At 30.3% G+C, this 15,359-nt stretch overlaps 1 protein-coding gene across 1 annotated transcript; it reads left to right on the forward strand.

Annotated features, from left to right (window-relative positions):
* Nucleotides 1-7,714: 7,714 nt before the first annotated feature.
* Nucleotides 7,715-11,886, forward strand: LOC109190251 (mediator of RNA polymerase II transcription subunit 31-like). The gene is made up of 8 exons (XM_019340719.1): nucleotides 7,715-7,951; nucleotides 8,038-8,135; nucleotides 8,798-8,894; nucleotides 9,089-9,167; nucleotides 10,492-10,739; nucleotides 10,833-10,889; nucleotides 11,395-11,411; nucleotides 11,462-11,886. The coding sequence occupies exons 1-6, from the start codon at nucleotides 7,893-7,895 to the stop codon at nucleotides 10,843-10,845; spliced, it is 594 nt and encodes a 197-aa protein (XP_019196264.1). The 5' UTR covers nucleotides 7,715-7,892; the 3' UTR covers nucleotides 10,846-10,889; nucleotides 11,395-11,411; nucleotides 11,462-11,886.
* Nucleotides 11,887-15,359: the final 3,473 nt, after the last annotated feature.

Genomic DNA, 15,359 nt, shown 5'->3' on the forward strand with positions numbered 1-15,359 from the left:
CAGTGGCCTAATTACACGTTTTTTGAGTGTTCAGTGGCCTAATTGCACTTTTTGTTCGTTCAGTGGCCTGATTGCATTTTCAGGTTACGTTCAGTGACCAATTTGAACCTTATTCCAAAAAAAAAAAGATACATAAAATTTTTGTCTATGTTTCCTTTTTAAAAGATAGAATCAAAGCAAGTCACCTAAGTTGTGAATAAAAAAAATAGAGTGGAAAATGAGACTACGGGCTTGTTTGGTTATCAGCGGTTATCACATAGCGGATTGTATTAGCGGGTTTGACCAGCGGATTGTATTAACAGTTTGTAAAAAAATATTTGGTAAAATTAGCTGTTTAGATTAGCGGTTAATATGTAAACTGACCAAAATGGTATAATAATAATAATAATAATAATAATAATAATAATAATAATAATAATAATAATAATAATAATAATAATAATAATAATAATAAAATTTATAAAAAAAATTTATTAAAAAAAAAAAAAACTCATGTTAAAATTTAAAGTAAATGGGGGCGTTGAGCTCCCCTTTAATCACTCCTGCCCATCCAATTCCTACCTCGGATGGGCAGGAAAAAAAAAAAAAGCCTCAGACTTCTTTATTTAGAAGCTTGATGTTTCAGTCAATTAAACGAACGTTTCAAAAAAAAAAAAAAAATAGAATTAAGGGTGGTTTGGGCAAAAGCCCAAAAAGCTAACCTGAAACGCTGCGAATAGTAACATTTCAGATTTTGGCGGTTTGCAGCAAATCCGTTGCTCCAAACCGCCATTTACCAAACAAGGTATTCTCGATGTGGCCAAAACGTTGAAAACGGCGAATTTGTCAAAATTTTGACGGATCCGCCAATAACCAAACAAGCCCTACGCGTAATGTTACTCTTATAACATATAAAACTTATACATGTAGTGAAACCTTTTACAAATTGTTTGGTTGAATGTAATTTCCTTACAATTGAATTGGAATTTATGGAAGCCCTAAATTATATTGTTTGGTTAGAGGGAATTGCAATTTTATTGAATCGTAATTCCCTTCTTTTGTTGAATTGCAATTTAGTAGATGTGAGAAAGGAAAATTAGCTAAAATAATACTACTACACTTAGTTATTATTACAATTATTATTATTATTATTATTATTATTATTATTATTATTATTATTATTATTATGATGCCATAAAGAGTATTTCTTTATTCCACTTATTTCGTCCCCAAGTCAAGTGGATAGTGCAATTGAGTCCCTAAGTAAAAAAAAAAACTTCATTCAAGTCTCCTAAATTGATAAATTGTTCAATTAAGTCCAATATGACTTGTTTATCAGGTTAAATCGATATAGTGTTGACACATATACTTATTTTATTTTTTAAAACAAATGTTTTTTATTTATTAAAAATTTAAAATATTGTTTATTATGAATTAATTACATTAATTAAAATAATACTAATAATAATAATAATAATAATTAAAAAAAAAAAAAAAGAACAGCCACCGGTTGTCCGCGCCGGACAGCCGGTGGCTGTTTTTTTTTAATTATTATTATTATTATTTTGATTTATACATATATAACACTTAAGGTGCACCATTCTAACACTTAGGTGTCCCATTTTAACACTCAAAGGTGTGTCATTTTAAAACTTAAGTTGCGTCATTTTAACACTTGGTGCACCATTTAACACTTGTGCATCATTTTAACACTTAAAGTGCGTCATTTTAACACTTATAGTGCGTCATTTAACATTTAAGGTGCGCCAATTCAACATTTAAGATGCGTTAGTTCAACAATGGTGGGAGGAGAATGCATTCGGTTCCCAAGAAGCGCAATTTTTTTTTTTCCAATTTTTCTTGATTTGAGCCCGTTGATCTAGATTAGATTAACAGCTTAGATCTCACCGCATCTTTCACCTTGAAAATTATTGGCACGTGAACCATCTCATATATATATATACACATTTAATGCGCATTCGCACACACTTAATCTAATCTAGACCATTAAAAAATATTAGATGGATGCACATGATGTGTTCTCACGTTCTCACCTAAGCACATGTTCTCATATGATCCTAACTATATATATATATATATATATATATATATATATATATATATATATATATATATATATTAACACTTAAAGTACATTTTTTCCCTTTTTCTTGATATCTATAATATTCCCTCCTGTTTGTTTTCTCGTTTCTTTCTTGCGTTTATATTCTTTTGTTTTATTTACCCCTAATATATCACAAAATAAATTCAATTAGTAATAGTACCAAATTAATTCATCAAAATACTTATAATAGCATATACAAGAGCTAAAAATCTAAAAACATAATAAGTGTGAATGAAAGTTATATCCCTGATTTATGTCCATTTTTTCTGTTAATTTTTTTTTGTACATTATGCTATAATGGTTGTACATTAAAATATTTTGGACAAACATATCCCTACCGTTATAACTTCCGTTATCTTTTCCACTATTATTACCATGCACATGCATTCACCATATTTTCTTATCTTCTTCATTGATAATAATATATAAACATTATATATTTGAGTTATATGTTAATTATTACATAAAATATAACCAAGACTATGTGGTCTAATGGTACTTGGGTTGGACTTCCATTTGGAATGTTATGAGTTTGAGCCTTAGTAGAGGCGTTTACAATGTCATAGAGCTAAAAACATAAAATATATATAAATATCAAATTTACAAAAATGATTTACAATATTATTATTATTTAGAATAATTTAAAAAATTAATATAATGTATTAATATTTGACACCTATTTTTTGCGCATCGCGCATAAAAAAAATACTAGTAATATCAAAATGGCATGAAATATATAAATTCTGAATATATATCAGAAATTATATTAATAATTATAGTATAAATTAATTGATATGTATTAAAAAAAATTGACTGAGAATAAAAATGACATGAAAATTATACCAATTGAAAAATGAAATGATTATTAATACTTGATTAAAAATTAAAAAATGATTCCAAATTAAATCAAATGAAAAAGAAAATTGTCAGACCGTCCAAACAATAGTATAAGTAAACTGGAAAAAGAATTTGTTAATTGGAAAAATAATTGACTGAGATTGAAGATAGCACGAAATGTATAAATTGTAGTATAATATTTTAAGAAAAAAAAAAGGATCCTTATATTGACCATGTCAAAAAGGAAATATATGTAAAATCGAAAAACTATATAATATTACAAATTTATTGGAAATATTAAAAAAATTATTATTATTAATTAACTAATTAATATGTATTCAAAAAATTTATTGATTGAGAATAAAAAATGACATGCAAATTAGGTCAATTGAAAAAAGAAATGATAATTAATACTTGATTAAAAATGACATGGAATCCTTTTAAAAAAATGGCACGAGATCTGTAATTTTCAAATATATAATGACAATTATATTAATAATTATAGTATAAATTAATTGATATGTATTAAAAAAATATTTAATTGAGAATACAAATGGCATGAAAATTAGGCTAATTGAAAAAGGAAATTATTATTAATACTTGATTTAAAATTAAAAATAATTCCAAATTAACTCAAATGAAAAAAAAAAAAAAGAATTGCAACTCCGCCCAAATAATAGTATATATAAATTGAAAAAGAAATCTGTTAATTGAATAAATAATTGACTGAGATTAAAAATGACACGAAATATACAAATTATAGTATAATATTTTTTTTAAAAAAATCTCCAAATTAACAATGTCGAAAAGGAAACGAATTAACAATAGTATATCTAAATTGGAAAATGGTATATGTTATTAATAATTTACTGAAAATAAAAATAAAAAATATTAATAATTATCTAATTAATATGTATTAAAAAAGAATTATTGCCTGGTAATAAAAATGACATAAAAATTAAGTCAATTGGAAAATAAAATGCTAATTAATACTTGATTAAAATGGATCAGAATATATTACTAGAAATAAAGAAATATGTTATTAATAAATAACTAATTAATATGTCTACATATAATTAAAAGTAAAATCATCCTAGCCAAATCCCCCCCCCCCAAATTTACGGGCATTTCTGTAATATCTGTGTATATATAATTAGTCTATATATAATTCATAAATATTCTGTATGTGACTAAGTAGTTATGGAAAAAATATTATGGTAATTAATTAATTAGTTTATAAAATTTATTCTGTGTGAAGTTTAATTGACTAAAATTTAATTAATTATAAAAATTATATATTCATATCCGTGTATATATAAGTAGTCTATATATATTTCATAAATATTTTGTATGTGACTAATTAGTTATGGAAAGAATATTATGGTAATTTATTAATTAGTTTATAAAATTTATTCCGTGTGAAGTTTAATTGACTAAAATTTAATTAATTATAAAATTTATATATTCATGTAGTCCTTTTTGGTAAGCAAATGTTTAATAGAAATTAATTAAATATATAAATAAATGTAGCTTACGCTCTTTATTATCATATACTTAAATATTTTATATTTTTTTGCTCAAATAATTAATAATTAATATTTTTAATTATTTTAAAATTTGTTTATTATTAAAATTTTGAATTATTTAATATTTTGACTAGGAGTTGAAGGGGAATGGAGAATCCCCGTCCCCGCCTAATTCTTCGCTAGGACGGGGATGAGGAATATTTTCAATTCTCCGCCGGGGACGGGACGGGATGGGGATGGGAACGGGGTCGCAGTGATGGGGACGGGGAGTATACTCCCCGCCCGCCTCGCCCCGTTGCCATCCCAGAATATGTACTTAAAAATGGAAAATGGTTACCAAATTCTAAGAATAAGTAACCATTATAATTGTGAGAATAATGGAAACAAATTCTGCGTAATAAATCAGAAAATTCTTTTGAAATTTTGCGTAATTTTATAAGAAAATAATAATTTATTAATTATTATTTACAACAATCTATACTATTAATAAAATACAAATTATCCTCTTTAAATTTTCCACCCAAACTAATAAAAAATATTAATTAATTCGTAAAAAAAATTAATAAAGCTTAATTGGTAACAAAATTTTATATGGAAATTAACTAATATCTAATGAATTGTTACCCCAAATTAAAGTCAATATGTACTTAAAAATGAAAAATAGTTAACAACTTTTGTGAATAATTAAACCATTATAATTGTGAGAATAATTAAAACAAATTCTGCGTAATAAATGGAAAAATTCCTTGAAAATATTGTACTACCATCATCATTCAACTCAGGGTGAAAAGAATTATACTACCATCATCATTCACATGCGGAGCTAGGTATATGATTCAAAACTATCAAGATGAAATGGAATATGCAGGCACATCGGTTATCCTCATCTGTTCATAACATTCACATGCAACCCGAAGTGGACTGGGATTGAGTGCTATGTTGCACAACGTGGGCTTAAAGCAGAGGATAGACTCGATATTGTTTGTCGCGTGTTTAAGATGAAATTTGATGCTATGATTGAAGATATCAAGACGGAAAAGTTGTTTGGCGACATATGTGGAGGTATTTGATTATCATACATACTTTAATGTGCCTTAATTAAATTTAAATTTCATGTATAAAATTACTTTTTTTTTTATTTTAATTTTCTGCACAGTTATCTACACAATTGAATTTAAAAAAAAGATGACTCCCTCACGCGCACATATTGCTATTTGCCAAAAGAATGAATCGGGCACATTCCACACCGGAAGTTGATGCCTTGATTTCTACTGAAATTCCAGACCAAGATGCGGACAATAAGTACAATGACGCAGTTAGCGAATTTATGTTGCACGGACCGTGTGGACAACTCTGGAAGAATTCACCATGCATGGTAAATGGTAAATTTTCAAAGTATTTCCCTAAAAAATATGTTAGTCAGACGATTCTGGATAAAGATGGTTACCTAATCTACAGAAGGCATGACAATGGACGCATAAAATAATATTGAAGTGTGGACCTGATCCAATTGCAACTATATTTGAAAGCATCTTCCCAACCGCGAAGTATGGAATGCTAGAAGAGTCGCACCTAGAAGGACGAGCGATCCTCTCACCGACTTTAGATGTTGTTTATCAAATTAATCAGTATATGTGTGACATGAACACTGCAGAAGGTCAGACGTATTTAAACTGTGACCCTTTGTGTAAGGTAGAATCAGATAGATGGTGATAATCTCTCACAAGTACACACTCCTGAATTTTTAAATAGATTGAGATTGTCTAGACTTCTTAATCATTCATTGACAATAAAGGTTGGTGTACCTGTTATGTTACTGCGAAACATAGACCACTCTCTTGGTCTTTGCAACGGTACGCGCCTCATCGTTACAAGATTGGCGGATCATATTGTCGAAGCAAGAATAGTTAATGGAACGCAGCAAGGAAACAAAGTTCTTATACCACAAATGTCTCTCACCCCTTCTGATACGAGATTGTCATTCAAGTTCCAGCGTAAACAATTCCCGTTGATGCTAGCATATGCAATGACTATCAACAAAAGTCAGGGTTAAACACTAACTCACGTTGGCTTATTGTTGAAAAAATCAGTCTTTAATCACGGTCAATTGTATGTGACTTTTTCCCGAGTCACTCATCCTGATGACCTTAAGGTTTTAGCTCTAGATGAGGATGGACAAACTTCTGTTAGTACTACTAATGTCGTCTACAAAGAGGTTTTCAACAATGTCTAATTCAAAACAGTTATATTATATATACTTCTTGCACAAATATAACAAAATTGTTACATATCTACATATTACGTATATATTCCGTTACAAAAATTTCTATAGCTAAATTACTACACGTAAAGATAATGAGACCAATTAATTCAATTCCGAAACTTTCATACAAACCTTTCAACGTTAAAATTTGCAATATCGGATATGAAGCAAATTATAATTCATATATTATAACGAATACATACCGTGCATCGCACGGGTGCAAATACTAGTTATTACATAAAATATAACCAAGACTATGTGGTCTAATGGTACTTGGGTTGGACTTCCATTTGGAATGTTATGAGTTTGAGCCTCAGTAGAGGCGTTTACAATGTCATAGAGCTAAAAACATAAAATATATATAAATATCAAATTTACAAAAATGATTTACAATATTATTATTATTTAGAATAATTTAAAAATTTAATATAATGTATTAATATTGGACACCTATTTTTTGCGCATCGCGCATAAAAAAAAATACTAGTAATATCAAATAAGTGCCTAGAGGTGATCACAGTTCGGTCCGATTTAAATCGTGCACTGTGCTAACTGAACCGAATCAGAAATCGTCTGTACAGTTTCGATTCCGGTTCCTAACCGAAACCAATAAAGTTCCGGTTTCAAACCATGAATATTTTTTTAAAAAATAAACTTCATATTTTAATTTATTTTAAAACCCAATGGCTTTGGCAGTTTGGCATGTTAAAAATAAAATGGCCGCCTACTGCCTACTGGCTATTTTATTTTTTTTGGTTCAAAAAGTAACTCTCCCTTTCAATTGCCTAATACAACCTAATTCTGTATATTTTGATGCAGTCAATTTTAAAATTTACAAAAATATATATACTAGTCCTAATCCTAATCCTAATCCTAATCCTAATCAGGTAGTATAACTCATTTAATTTTTCCCACCCCTTTGAATTTAAATACTGCTAGTGTGCCATTCATTCTGCGAAAAGCCCAAAAGAAATAATTTTTTTGTTTACACCAAATCCAAAACACAAATCACAAAATAGCATAGCCGGATAGTTTATACGGAGTAATTTGTTTTGGGACGAAAAGAGTATTTTGGGACGAAAAGAGTGAAACCTATATGAGCTCTTTTGCTTTCTCTGACAATTGGTTTTAGGGTTTCTTTCTGCTCAATTGATACACAGTTATGGCTTTACTTTCCAATTCAGAATCTGAAGAATTGTCCGCTAATGTTTCTTCGTCCCCGTAAGCTTCTCTTCTCTCTCAAAATCCCTCCTTGCTATTGTTTCTCTCTCTAATGCTGTGCAAATTTTGTTATACTGAAATTTCAGGCCAAAAAGCATATACAAAGATCCAGATGATGGCCGCCAACGATTCTTGCTTGAATTGGAATTCGTTCAGTGTCTTGCCAACCCTATCTACATTCACTGTATGTTTGTTTCTCTATGTGTGATTAGACTTAACAACGGAGTACTGGCTAGTTAGTTATTAGGGATGATAATGGGGGATGGCTACACCCATCATTCAATCCACCCCCGGCAAATTATGTTGTGGAACCGTGCAAGGTGGACACTGTTCCAAAACTGTCCTAATTGTGAATATAGAGTTCAAAAATTATGAACATAGAGTTCTATAATAAAAGTTATTAGTTTAGAACTAAAAATAGTAAAAAGTTAGTTATAGTTATAAAAACTTTTAAAATTAACTATGTAGTAATACTTATTTTAATATTAATTATATATATGGCCTGTTATATCAAACCCGCATCCAACCGGCCATATTTTTTAGGACCCACCCCGACCCACAACCTACTATCACCCCAAAAAAACCTGATCCATGTAGGGTGGATTTGGGTAGATATCTGCTGGGTGGATTGAAATTGCCATCCCCATTTGTATTTGTAGCTGCTCTTATACTGGTGTGATGAGGAAGTTGAATTATTGTTTGTGGCAAGGAATTATATTTATAAATGTTTGAATTTTCTCAAAATTCAGAGGGCTAAGTTTATGGTTTTGGTAATTAGGAACAAAAACAAAAGTAGTTCTTTTAGTAAATCTTTGTTTTTGATTTAATGTTGAGTTGGTTATACAGATTTGGCCCAGAATCGATATTTTGAGGATGAAGCATTTATTGGATATCTGAAATACCTCCAGTACTGGCAACGCCCTGAGTACATAAAGTTTATAATGTGAGTTTTAATATTTAATTGCTGCTACAGATTTGGTCCAACTAGTTGTCCTGTTGGGTATATTGTGTTTGCTCTTCTTTAGTCATTTTTAGTATTCTTTTCATTTCTATTGTGATTATTTGGTGGATATATCACATATTTGATCAAATGAGTATCGCTTATTTCCACCACCTAATTGATTCTTGTTATGTTAGGTACCCAAATTGTCTCTTTTTTCTTGAAATGCTCCAAAGTCCCACATTTCGGAATGCAATGGCACATCCTGCCAACAAGGTAGGATTTTTCTACTTCGTGCAATGCTTTCACATGCTCTAAAGCTCATTGTTGTACTTTTTACAACCTATCATGAGAAACATTGTAAAGGACATGAATTACTCTGTATTATTTATCAATTGGTGGGTCAGCGGCTCTTTAGAAACACACCAAGTTTCCATTTAATATGCTCCAATTGGACACAAGGCAATCCTGTATACTTAGTGACAAGAAGTGACAACACATAAATCAAAGAGTACTATGAAAAAATTATGGCAGGCTTGTTGGGGAATGAGGGGTGGTTCATTTTTACGTCTCTTCAATTCTTCTCTTGTTGAGTTAGTCTTTAAAAATAAATTTATGATTCCAACAATGGTATGTGACTGATGTTTGATGTATTTCCTTATAAATTTTATTCTGTCTTTATCTCTCATTTTTGGAACTCTAACTTTTGATTGGGTCGAACCTAATAGATGGTGCATAGGTATTTAATGGCTAATTACTCAGATTCATATGAATTATATCATACTTTAGCTGTTTTCTGTCAATGGCTTTCAAATATCCACCTTTTACTTTTGTTTGCCATTATTTTGGATTTTCCTTCGATGATTTTGGAAAAACAAGAAATTGGAGAATTGGAAAATGGACAAACTTGTTTATTAAACTCAATTCTCCAATATCCTACTCTATCTCCAATCTTCACTTTTTCTTTGTTTTTGGAGAACTGAAAAAACGGACTTCTCCATTTTGGAGAAGTGGGAAAACATGCGTGAACAGTAATATTTCCAAGTGGTCGCTGGTTCGAACCCCACCTGCATTTTCCCTTTTCCCTCCCCCTCTGCACACAACAGCCTCCCTTTTTTCTGCCTTCTCCTTTCTTTCTTCACACCCCCCCACCACACACACACACACACACACTTTTTTTTTTCCCTTCTTTCTTTCTTTGTAATGTTATTTTATTTGTATGTTTCTCCCCCTGTTCATTATTACTATTATTACCCCGGTAGGTTTTGCGCATTTTTTTTTGTAATCAAACTATGTACTGAAATGATTTAAATAGTTGTAATTATTTAGTAATATGTTTTTATTGACTTTTGTTACCTTTTACCCATTTAGTATTACTGTTTTGGATTTATTTTTATCTTAAAGTTGAATTTGTAAAATGAAACAAAAAAAATTGATGAAATGTAAAACTTGAGAAATGGAGAATGAAAATTACAAAACTGGAGAAATGGAAAACTGAAAAATAAAAAACAGAGAACAAGTAAACGACGTTAAGCATATTAGAGTTCTGTTGTGTTACTATCTTTTATTAGGACTGATCTTCAATGTCTCTACAATGTAGGAATTGGCACATAGGCAGCAATTCTATTTTTGGAAGAACTACCGAAACAATAGGTTGAAGCATATTTTACCGAGGCCGCTTCCCGAACCTGCAAGTGCACCACCAACTTCTGCTCCACCCGTTCCATTGCCACCAACAGGTGCAGCTGCTGGTCCTGTCCCTTCTCCAATGCAATATGCCATTCCCACTGGATCTTCTATTGCTAAAAATGATCCAAGGAATCCGGGTGCTGATCGAAGAAAGAGAAAGTATGTTTCTACTGTCTTTGTATTCTCTTTTGTAGTGGAAGTCGACAGTGTTCTGAATAATTCAATGGTTGTTAACGTGCACAAATTTTACAGGAAAGATGGGTAGTGCCATTGATCTGGATGTATTGGCGTTGATGATACATATCATGGGTAATTTCTCTTGCATGTGCTGATTAGGTTAACTTTAGGCTTTTTGCATTCATTCATCTGCTCACCACTGAAATTCAATTTGTGATTCTTTACAACCCCCCCCCAAAAAAAAAAATTTGTACTTTACGCTGAGTAGCCTTCCTTATTTGATTTTTGAACGCATGAAAATGGTTAAAATTGAGGATGAGTTCTCTCGGTCTATCCAAAAATGTGGAACTAGATGCATATTTTCTCCTGGTTTTGGCGGTTTATGCAAAAATGCTTGTTTGTTTTAGGATCAAATCTTATACTCTGCAGAGCTCTCTAATGTCAATAATGTTATATTATTAGTCTTTAATAATGTTATTATTTGTATGGTACTAGTTTAGTGGTTTAGTCAAGCCTGATAGTTAGGAGAGGTTTACGTTGTTTAAACCTCTTTTAATAATGTAATAGTTATCTGATTAATTCAAGTTGGAATCACTCTTCTCATCTCTAATCTAATTGGCATGAAACACTTTGCAGGTTGTATAAATTGTATTGTTCCCTTGCTGGAAATGGCCATTGCTATCCATCTTAGTTTCAGGTTATAGTTCCCTTGCTGCCAAACCATTGGAGTTGCAGCCTCAAGCACCGTTTTTCATATACTGTGGAAATGGCCATTGCTATCCATCTTAGTTTCAGGTTATAGTTATATACAGTCCCAGATGAACAATTTTAGGGGTTTATTTTAGGGGTTTGTAAGATTCAGGGTTGGTAAGGGAGATTTGTTGTTTTCATCTCTCTTTGCTCTAATCTGGAATGAAGATAAGCTTATGGATGAAAGAAACGCGGCTATTCGCCACGCCAGCTCCTATCACCTTGTTAGACTGCTTGCCTTGCCTCTCCTCCTTAATATATGTAGTTAACGAACGTTTGGTTACAAGAAAAACAAAATTAATACAATTACTGTCTTCATTCAATGTATTCCAAGTTTAACTTTCCTTTCTCTCTTCAATATATGTATTTCAATTTATTATTTGACTTTCCTTTTTCTCCTTGCATCAAATATCAAGTTCTATTCTATATCCTGGACCTCATAAACCCTTTCCCATGTTAACTTCTTCGATCCTTGACTTTGGATATAGAGCCGTCTTAAATCTCCACCAGCTGTTCGATCCAAAAGCGGTACCTAAAAGTTTTCAATTTAGTCCTCTAAGTTGTAAAATCATACTCAATTTGATCCTTCGTTACATTTGCCATCTATCCACCGTTATAAAGAGGGGCAAAAATGTCATTTTATCTAAAGTTGAGGGACCAAAATGGATATTAGCTATTATTATTATCTAATAGTCGAGGGACCAAATTCACCAAAATGGGCATCATCATCAGATGAAGGAGATTCACAACAATATTGCTACTTCATTATGGGATGCTAGATCATGATTATGCTAATAGTTTTATTTCAAAATGTTTTTTTTTTAAAGACAAAATGTTAAATTTTAATATGTAAACAAACTAATTTAAATTTTATGAAGATGTCCTTTTTGTCCTTTTACATTTATCAGCTTATCAAAAAGCTAATTTTTCCAAACACTTTTAAGTATAATAACTCTTTAGTTTTCAGCTCCTAGCTTATATCTTTTCAGCTTTCAGCTACCTTTTCAGTTAAGTTTGCCAAACATAGCTAAGTAAACATGAAGCATAAGACAATCGTTGCTAATATAGCTTAATGGGTAGCATATAAATTAATCCAGAGTAGCCCCGCGGAACTAGCTCAATTGATTCGACTAAATACCTTAAAGTATTGCTCCATCAATAATGTGAGGTTCAATTCGAATCCCACTAGAAACTTGAAAGGTCATTGAGAGATCTTAACTTATCAAAGGTGATGATAATTCTCTATATGCAAAATGTACAGGCCTGACATGGGTAAAAACTTAAAAATTAACGACAGCTCATCGATTTATTTTCTCTAACAACTCTTGGCTAGTACGTAACATTTTTATGCCAAATCCAGGCGTGCACAGCATGCGAACGACATTTGTGGACGGCATGCATGCAAAATTGGTCAATATTCCACTACTTTGATAATGACACCATTAACATATGATGCTTCAATTCATCCTCTCAAATAATGATCGAACGCCCCATTCTGCCATATTCCGATCCTCTCTCGCCTTCAAACTTCAGCAAAATTAAACACGGAAATGTATTCCCTCCATCGCTACTTCAAGATCATATATTGTGAATAGATGAAGTGTTTGGTAAATAGTTGTTAGCTGTTAGACGATGTTGGTTGAATGGGCAGGTTTGAGTAGTTGGTAACATTAGTTCATTGTAGGAAGATGTTTGGTAAATTAGCTGTTAGCTTATAGCTGATTAAATGCAAAAAATATTTTTTTTTTCAAAATGCTTATCGAAAAAGCTGTTTTGAAGACAGTTTTTTGAATTTTAACATTTTGTAGCAATAAGCTGTTACAAAAAGCTAATTATCAAACACTCATATTAATTATTTAACCAAATTAAATAACTAATAATGATTAAATACGTCAAAATTAATTGATAAATTAACTATATTACCTAACTGGACCGATATGTGGTAATTGGAAAAAAGTTGCACTCCACATAACAAGACTAGTCCTATTCATATTGTGAAAGACCATTAAGGCACCCCCTCGTGGATTTTAAGATAAGGGGTAGAATTAAAATATTTAAATACAAGTGTTTTTTTTTTTTTTTTTTTTTTTTTTTTTTTTTTTTTTTAGTTCGATCTAGTCAATTTTGATCTACACTAGAAATGATTAAAATTGACAGAATTAAATCAAATATAGTGTAAAAATATAGAACCAACTTTTATTAGTATAAATATAAAATGAGAATTTTTACCATGTTGATGCTAGCTTATACAATTATATATGATCAGGGGCGGCTCCATAAAATTCGTTTAGCGAGGGTAAAAAATAAAAATTTTTATGGTAAAATATGAAATGGTTAAAATAAATTGTATATCAATATTCATAAATACTTTTTATTTAAATTAGATCAAATTTAAATATTTTTAGAATAATTTAAATACAATGATGAACATTTGAAATTTCTAAATTACATTGATAGTTCATAAAAATATTATATTTTAAAATATTTTTCATAATTGAATTGCAAAACAAATTTTGTATCAATTAATTAATCACTTAATATGATTTTTATCACATGTAACACATTATAAATTTCACAATTAATATACAATTAGAATTATGAACAAATCTCACAAATCACAATTTTAATTCTAATGAGAAGATAAAATTAAAATATAATTAAATATTCAAAATTGGTTAGAGAAAGATAAAATTAAAATATAAATATATATATTTGAGGTGTATTAGGGGCTTCAGTAAATAGTGTAGGTAGTGAGGTTTGATCCCTAGACCTTAAAAAAAAATAGTAGTTATTAACTAACCAATCTCAACTTCTAATTAGTTTATGTATAATAATATATGTTTTTAAAAAAATTAAATATATAATAATATATTGTTTATTTTTTCTAAAGGATATAATATATAAACACACAAATATATAATGAGGTTCGCAAATTATGCTGTGCAACCGAATGCACCTTGCAAGGTGCATACGGTTGCAAAACAGCATCATTTTGGTTAAAAAACGCGCCTCCTACTTAAAGAAGAAATCAGATTCGATTTTCGGCAATAGCATTTTTATATATCCAGAAATTTATAATTATATAACCACAATTTCATAACTATATATCCACAATTTCATAACTATATATCCATAGTGAATGAATGAAGTAAAAATCCACAATGAATGAATGAATGAAGTAAAAATCCACAATGAATGAATGAAGTAAAAATTCACAATGAATGAACTAAATATCCACAATATATGATTGAACTAAATATCCACAATGAATGAACTAAATATCCACAATTTCATAACTATATATCCACAGTGAATGAATGAAGTAAAAATCCACAATGAATGAATGAATGAAGTAAAAATCCACAATGAATGAATGAAGTAAAAATCCACAATGAATGAACTAAATATCTACAATATATGATTGAACTAAATATCCACAACGAATGAACTAAATATCCATAAATTCATAACTATATAACCACAATTTCATAACTATATATCCACAATAATGCGATTGCTGAGAGTAGAATCTGATTTTTTTTTTAAAAGTGGGACGCGCGTTTTTAATCAAAACGACGTCGTTTTGAACCGTATGCACCATGCTCATGGTACATTCGGTTGCACAGCATAACTATTGAATGAGGTTGGGATGGGTGGGGGAGGGGGGAAACTGCCTCCATTGCCTCGGCAAATTATATTGTGGATCGCGGTCCACAATGCATTGTGGTCCAGTCATCAAATATGCAATGTAGTTTCACTTCAACACAACTACAGTATCATTTTGAAATGATTACAGTTTCGCTGGACAATATACACTCAAATATGTGAAATTGTTATTCAATTTCATTTTGT

This window comes from Ipomoea nil, unplaced genomic scaffold, assembly GCF_001879475.1.
Source record: "Ipomoea nil cultivar Tokyo-kokei standard unplaced genomic scaffold, Asagao_1.1 scaffold1576, whole genome shotgun sequence".
In the NCBI taxonomy this organism is placed as follows: domain Eukaryota; kingdom Viridiplantae; phylum Streptophyta; class Magnoliopsida; order Solanales; family Convolvulaceae; genus Ipomoea; species Ipomoea nil.

What these genes read in the sequence shown, in the direction of transcription:
- LOC109190251 (XM_019340719.1), top strand. Translation starts at nt 7,893, where the DNA reads ATGGCTTTACTTTCCAATTCAGAATCTGAAGAATTGTCCGCTAATGTT. An exon ending in CAACCCTATCTACATTCACT is followed by an intron (nt 8,136 to 8,797) that starts GTATGTTTGTTT and finishes TTGGTTATACAG; the next exon opens with ATTTGGCCCAGAATCGATAT. An exon ending in TGGCACATCCTGCCAACAAG is followed by an intron (nt 9,168 to 10,491) that starts GTAGGATTTTTC and finishes TCTACAATGTAG; the next exon opens with GAATTGGCACATAGGCAGCA.